The sequence below is a fragment of the Chrysochloris asiatica genome, unplaced genomic scaffold (assembly GCF_000296735.1).
Source record: "Chrysochloris asiatica unplaced genomic scaffold, ChrAsi1.0 scaffold00132, whole genome shotgun sequence".
In the NCBI taxonomy this organism is placed as follows: Eukaryota; Metazoa; Chordata; class Mammalia; order Afrosoricida; family Chrysochloridae; genus Chrysochloris; species Chrysochloris asiatica.
Window position 1 is genome coordinate 8,252,948 of NW_006408650.1, and position 7,547 is coordinate 8,260,494.

General features: G+C 46.5%; 1 protein-coding gene across 1 annotated transcript in view; it reads left to right on the plus strand.

Moving 5' to 3' along the window:
* The window catches only part of CD300LB (CD300 molecule-like family member b), a 13,266-nt gene extending 8,098 nt beyond the window's left edge, over positions 1-5,168 (plus strand). Inside the window, exons 2-4 of the mRNA XM_006869687.1 lie at positions 2,631-2,960; positions 3,062-3,134; positions 5,003-5,168. Of these exons, the coding sequence (XP_006869749.1) occupies positions 2,631-2,960; positions 3,062-3,134; positions 5,003-5,168 (569 nt within the window). The remainder of the gene's footprint in view (positions 1-2,630; positions 2,961-3,061; positions 3,135-5,002) is intronic.
* Positions 5,169-7,547: the final 2,379 nt, after the last annotated feature.

Below are 7,547 nucleotides of genomic sequence, written 5' to 3' on the forward strand. Positions count from 1 at the left end.
TGCCTCCTGTGCTGTCTCACTTTCTTGAAAGATTTCCATTTTGATTCCATCAATTCCTGGTGCCTTGTTCTTTGCTAATTCCTTCAATGCACCTTTGACTTCTTCCTTCAGTATCATTGGCTCTTGATCATATGTTATCAGAGTCTTATAACTTCTACCAAATGACTGGGTGGGACTATGCAAATGAGGTGCTTGTGGTTCATGAAAGGAATTGGATGCCTTGCTAATAATGTAAATAAGGTGCACTGCACCCTTGTGGTGGTGGCGGTGGTGGTGTGCTGTGGAGTTGGTTCCGAATCCGAGTGACCCTGAATAGGATTCCGAATCTGTAAACCTTTACTAGAGTAGAAAGCCTCATCTTCCATGGAATGGCTGGTAGTTTTGATCTGCTGACCTTGAGGTGAACAGCCTGACTCGTAACCACAATGCTACCAGAGCTCCTCCTTGTGAAAGTTGTTGTTGTTGTTAGGAGCCATCAAGTTGGTACAGATTCATAGCAATCTTATGCACAGCAGAACGAAACACTGCCCGATCCTGGACTAACCTCACTACTGTTACCACGCTTGAGTCCATTGTTGCTGCCAATTGGCCAATCCATTTCGTTGGGGGTCTTCCTCTTTTTCTCTGACCCTCCACCTTACTAACCATGATATCCTTCTCCAGCGACTGGTCCCTCCTGACACTATGTCTGAAGTATGAGAGACGAAGTTTGGCCATCTTGGTAAATAAAGCATATGGATTTCTAGTGAGGAGATGGATCAGTTTTGTCATCCTGCCAGGTCTAAAATGAGCCATCCAGAGATTGACAGGAAGCAGCATCTTTACCACCAAGAAGAGATGGGAGCAGTGTCTCCTTCAGACCCAGAATTCCTGCACTAAGAATGTGTTAGTTAGAGGGACTATCCCACAGAAGACAGAGAGAGAAAGAGCTGCAACATCAGAGATGGTGTGAGATGGTGAGAGTGTGAGAGCCAGTAAGAAGCAGTGGCAGAGAAACAGCAGCAACAGATAGCAGGACCAGGAGACTGGCTGGAGATGGTGTCGTGGGCGTCTGATCCATAGGGTAAGACAGTTGAGAGCCTTTGGGCAGGAGGCTTGCTGGCACAGTGGAGTGCCTCTGAGCACTCATGGGTGCAACTAAAGAGTTCTATCACATTTGTCCAAGCAAGGCAGTGGCCAAGCCTGCCTAAAGGGCCAAGGGACTGAGAGTGAAGGCTGTGGGCATGTCCGAGAAGCTATTCTAACTAAAGAACTGCATTCTGAGTTGTTCCTGATCTTTGAATTGTAACCTGTTACTTCCTTAATAAACCCTGTAATTGTGAATATGGGTCTTGACTTCCGTGTCCATTGCAATGAATTATGGAAATGAGAATGCTGTGGCAGGGACAACTGAAGTCAGAACTGGCTTTAAAAAAAGTTGGTGAGTGAAGGAAGGTTTGTCTGACCTCTGCTTCATAGGATTTAGCTTTGCACTGATGTGATGGTGAGTCTCTCTTCCCCTACGTGAAATCAGATGAGGAGGTCTTACCACGCAGCCAGCAGGCCCTTATGACACATGTGGATGGTACAGTGGTCCTCACTCCCTTGTCCTGCAGAGACTCTTGAGTCTCTGTGTGTCAAGAGGTTTTCACCATGATTCTCCGGTCCTTTAGTCACTACCATGTGACCAAGGCACACGTGATCAGTGCCAAGGGAAGATACCATATCTCAAAATGATCAGCTTGACAGGACTCAGCCAATTTAACAGGATAGTCATTCAATTTATACTAATTTCTAATCTGCTCAACCTACAGTAGACCTTTGCCATCCTCCCTACAGCAACCCTCCACTAGAGAGGAAACACTGAAGAAGAGCAGTTTCAGCAGGGGTCAAGTAGGGGCCAGTAGGTTCAAGTGGAAGTGGTGAGTTTGGTTCTGGAACCGTGGAATCTGATCTACAGACACCCACTGGTGTGTTTGTAGATGGTGATTTAGAACTAAGGGGAGATGTGGGCTGCAGATACTGATCTGAGTCATCAGTATTTATATACTACTTGAAACCATGGGCACAGAGGGAAATACTGAGGGGTGCACATGAAGTGAGGTGAGATGAAGGTTTGAGAGAGAACCTTAGGGCCAGGAGGCGGCTTGTGCCAGCTGGTATTGACTGATACTGGCTTACAAGCGCTGATGATGAACACCCCTTTCCAATTGTACATTCAATGATGTCACATTGACAGCCTGAAACCTGCCATGGTGGAAGGGTTTACACCACAGGAATTACAAACCAGGACTTGTTTCCCCCAGGTGGCCAGTGGGTAAATACCAACACATATGGCAGTGGTGATTCCAGGATTTAATGAGAGGGGAATTGGCAGAGGCCTCTGTGAGGAGGAAGGGAAGAAGGAGATGAGATGAGAAAACCCTAAAATCACAATGAAGGAGAGAGTCACATGCAGCAAGCAAGTCTATGCAGGTGAAGTCTAAGGATCCCCAAGTGTTTTCACTAATGGGGGAGCTGGACTGAGGAGGCAAGGGATATGGGAGTCAGGTGTGTCAGGATGGGAAGGCAAGGGAGGGGAGGACCATGTCCACTCCTTGGCATGCCTGGCTCAGGACAAGAGAACTGTATCTTGGGATTCTGTTTTCCAGGCTGCTTCTCCATCCAAGGTCCAGGGTCAGTGAGCGGCCCAGAGCAGGGCTCACTGACCGTACAGTGCCACTATAAAGCAAAGTGGGAGACCTACAAAAAGTGGTGGTGTCAAGGAAAAGTCTGGGAATTCTGCCAGATCCTCATTCAGAGCACAGGATCAGAGCAAGAAGTGAAGGAAGGTCGGATTTCTATCAGGGACAATCACAAGGACCACATCTTCATGGTGACCATGGATAAACTCAGCAGTGATGACACCGACACATACTGGTGTGGGATTCAGAAACCAGGAATTGACCTGGGATTTCAAGTGAAAGTGACTGTTGTCTCAGGTAGGAAGTTTCTCATCTGAAAGGGCAGGGGTGGTTTGACAGCCATTCACAAACCTCTAACCTGAAGCCAATAACCTGTGACCAAATTTACCTGTGTCTAGAAAAATCACCTCTGACATCACCAAGCAACCTGTCCTCCAATCCATTAGTCATTTCCTCCACCTCTTACATCAGGTGAGTTCTGTGGTTCCTCTCTCCTGACCCTAGCTGGGAATCCTCTTATAAGGAAACCAAAGGTGTGAACTCCTTCTGTCACTGTATCCATTGTAACTACAAATTGGGGTGCTTATAAGCACAGAAATGTCTGGTTTCACAATTCTGAAGGCTGAGCATCTGAAATTGGTGTGTGGCCATGTGAAGTGCTCCTGAGGAGGAGTCTATCCCACCCTCTCTCCTACATTCTGGTGACAGCCTGTGACCCTTGGCATGCCTTGGCTTGAAGGTGCATCACTCTGGTCTCTACCTCTGACTTCACATGACTCTCTTTCTGTTCTCTCTTTGTCCCGCCTTCTCTTTTAAAAGGACATCACTCATTGGATGAGGACCCACCTTAGTCCAGTATGGTGTCATGCTAACTGATAACATCTTTAAAGACCTTATTTCTAAACAAGCTCATGCTCACAGGTACTAGAGTTTAGGACTTCAACATATTTTAGGGGGGCAGCACACTCCATCCTAACCATCCATAGCCTGATATGACCTGCATATCCCACCAGGGTCTGGTATAGCTCAAGTCAAGGTCCCAAACCCAAGCATCTGTCTCCCCCTGTCCCTTATTGACCCTCATCCACAGTCATTCAACTTGAGGCCACAGTAGACTCCCTCTTTGGGAAACTCTTCTCGATATGGTGTTATTGTTAAGTGCCATCAAGTTGGTTTCGACTCATAGAGACCCTGATAGGGTTTCTGAGGAGCAGCTGTGAGCTTGAACCACTTGCTATTCAAACCTACCTTGCAATCCAATGCATTAACCCACAGTGCCACACCAGGCGTCCTCTCCAATGTATCACGCACCAATTAAACTGGCCAACGAAGAGCTTGGTGGCTAGTGAGTACCAAGGGGAGAGAAGAGAGAAATCTACAAGAAGGAAGATGTGAAGTACCACAGAGCACGGAGTCGGCCACCTTTGATGGTTGAGGAAAGTGAACAGAAGCCAGCATTATCAGGGATAGCAAAAGCACAGAGGGGAAAACCACAACCTCTATCTGGGGGCCTCTAGGTACTTCTATAAGGGAGCCCTGGTGATGCAGTAACTAAATCACTCATCTGCTAAGTGATAGGTTGGTGGTTTGAACCCACCAGCTCCTCCCTAAGATGTGCAGTCTGCTTCTGTAAAGATTTATACCCTTGGGAACCCTATGGGGCAGTTATACTCAATGGAATCCTGGTGTGGCACTGTGGGTTAATGTGTCAGACTGCAAGGCCGTTTGAACTGCAGGGCCGGTGGTTCAAGCTCACCAGTTGTTCCTCAGAAACCCTATATAGGGTTGCTATGGGTTGGAACCGACTCGACGGCACTTAACAACAACAACAACATAGGGTCAGTAGGAGTTGGAATCAACTCAATGGCCGTGGGTTTAGACGCTTCTATTGGCTGCTAATCAAAAGGTTGGACATCGAAGTCCACCCAAGAATGCCTTGGCAGAAAGACCTGGGTAGTTCACTTCCAAAACAAAAATGATTGGAAATCCTATGGAGCACAAGTCTGCTGTGACATGTGGGGTTGCTATGAATCAGAGTAGACTCAAGCACAACTGGCTTTGGGGGCTTCTGTTTGACTGAAATACACTTTGGACAAAGTGGAGTCCCAGAAGGCAAAGCTGGGGAAAGGAAGGGGGTTCAGCACAAAACTAGCTGAGGTTATCGTCCGAGGATCTGTGCAGGTGGTGGTGGTTGGTGGTGGTCTCCTAGTGGGGTTGCCATGCTCAGGGTTCCAGGGGAGCAGGGTAACAGCTCCACAGTTTTGGAACATGGGGAGTAAGGGGTCTAGGGGGGCACGGGACCTTCTGCCCATTCTCTGATCTCTTTATCTCTCTCATAGGACCCACTACTTGCTCCTGGTGTTTGTGAAGGTCCCTATCCTGCTCATCTTGCTCGGAGCTGTCCTCTGGCTGAAGGGGCCTCAGAGGGTCCCTGAGGAGCAATGGGATATGACTGAGTATGCAGAGTTGTCCTTAGACCATATGGCCAAAGACACAGCTCTCTAGATGGAGGAATAGAGCCTTCTGACCCCGGGTCCTGTTTTCAGAGGAGACACTGGTGCCTGAGGAAGGAACTGCCCTGAGTCCTCAAATGTCATGGCCAAGGTTGAGGGCCTGGGCCTCCACCCTGACCTCATGGGCTGACCGGACACCCTCCCTGTGCTGCACAGGTCCAGACACAGCTGGGTTCCTCCTGAGATATCATCACTTCATGGAGTTCCATCACTTTATTTCCGCATCTTCCAGCAGCAAACACCCAACTCCACCGGTGTGGGTGGGCCTCCTGGTCATGACTATCGATAAATGTCCCTACTGCTGAGGCTGAAGCCAGCATGCAAAGAGAAGCTGCATTGTGTGTGAGAGTCTCAGAGATGGCGATCCACCAAGTGCTTGGTTTCTGACATTCCTGAGATGAGCTGATCACATCCTTTACTTAAGCTTGTCAAGGTGGGATTTGATGACTCATATCTCCAAGAGCCCTGACTGAAACACATCCTCCCCAAAAGGGTAATTTTGTGGGGATTTCTGGTTCTGGGACCTGAGCAGGTTAGATGTTCCCTCTATCTAGAAGGGACTCTTGCCCTGAGTCCACAGGACTGAGAGGAAACAAGAGTTCACCTGCTGGACCTAGCCCTCATGTTCAACTTCCTCCTTCCTCCTTCTCTGCCCTGTCTCACCAGACACCTTGCTCAGGCTGGGACGCCCTGGGACTGAACCTTGGAGATCTGGTCCTTCAGTCTTCTTCTCGATATGTTTCAGGCCATTCCCTGTGGGGAGATTCAACCTTCAAGAAATGACCTCAAGTTTGGGTGGGGGTTGTGTGGGAGAGAAAGTTGAAACTGTCTGAGGGGAATACTGTTGTCTATTTTAAAGAACGTTGTTTAAATCATGCTGTTGATTAGAACTGAACTATGCTAAGGGTGATGGAGATGTTGGAAACCGTGGTGATGATTATGCAACATGATGAATGTAATTAACATCACTGAATTGTAAATGTAAACAATGTTCCCATGGCAAATGTTTTGTTTTATGTACCTACTACAATTAAAAAAAACAAACAACAAGAAATGAGAAACATTCTGAGGGAAATAATGTCTCTTTCAAACACTTCATGTACAACACTGACACACTTGCATTTTTGTACTTTGTACCATATAGGTACTGTGTGGTGCTGTGGGTTAATGTGCCAGACTGTAAAGCAGTTTGAACTGCAAGGTTGGTGGTTCAAGCTCACCAGCTGCTCCTCGGAAACCCTATACAGGGTTGCTACAGGTCAGAGTGGACTCGACGGCACTTGACAACACCACCACCACCATATGGATCATGAGCACTCAGAGCAAAAGGAGATTTACTTCAAGAGAGAAGAGGCATTCAATTTGAGATGTGTTTCTGCGAGGCACACACTCTCTCTGCATGTGTCTTTCTCTCACACACACATACATGTACACACATATTTGCAATATTTCCCTTTGAACAATACCAATGTTGTACCCACCATGAACTCTGTTTTAATGAACAACACAATTTAAATCACATCCTTTTAAATTGTTAACGTTATTCTCCTTGGTTTTGACTTATAGTGACCCTATGTACAACAGAATGAAATACTGCCCAGTCCTGAGCCATTCTAACAATTGTTTGAGCCCATTGTTGCTGCCATGGTGTCAATCCAGCATGTTGGGAGTCTTCCTCTTTTTTTTTTTTCTGCTGACTCTCCATTTTTCCAAGCATGGTGCTCTCCTTTAGAGACTGATCCCTCCTAACAACATATCCAAAATGACAAGAGACGAAATCTTGTCACCATAGTTTTTAAGAAGTATTCTGACTGTATTTCTTCCAAGACAGATTTTTTTTTGTTCTGACAGCTTATGACGCTTTCGATATTCTTTACCAACACTGTAATTAAAATGCATTCACTCTTCAACTGTCTTCCTTATTCATTGTCTTAGTCTGGGTTCCTTATTCATTGTTCTTATTCTGTTCCTCATACGGGAAGTTTTTGGTGTGGCCCTGTAGGATAAGCACTGGACTACTAGCCATAAGGTGGCATTTCAAACCCTCCAGCTGCTCCTTGGAAACCCTATATAAGATCGCTATGAGTTGGAACTGACTTGATGGTTCTTAACAACAGCAAGTTGTTTATGGAATCCTGGTATAGTATTGTAGGATAAGCACTGGACTGCTAACTGCAATGTCAGTGGTTCATACCCACCAGCGGCTCCTTGCGAAACCTATATAGGGTTACTATAAGTTGGAACTGACTTGATAGCACTTAACAACAACAATATATATGTGTGTGTTTATGTATATCTATCTATCGATCTAGATATATAGATATCAAGCTGGATTCAGAAGAGGCCATGGAACGAGGGATATCATTGCTGA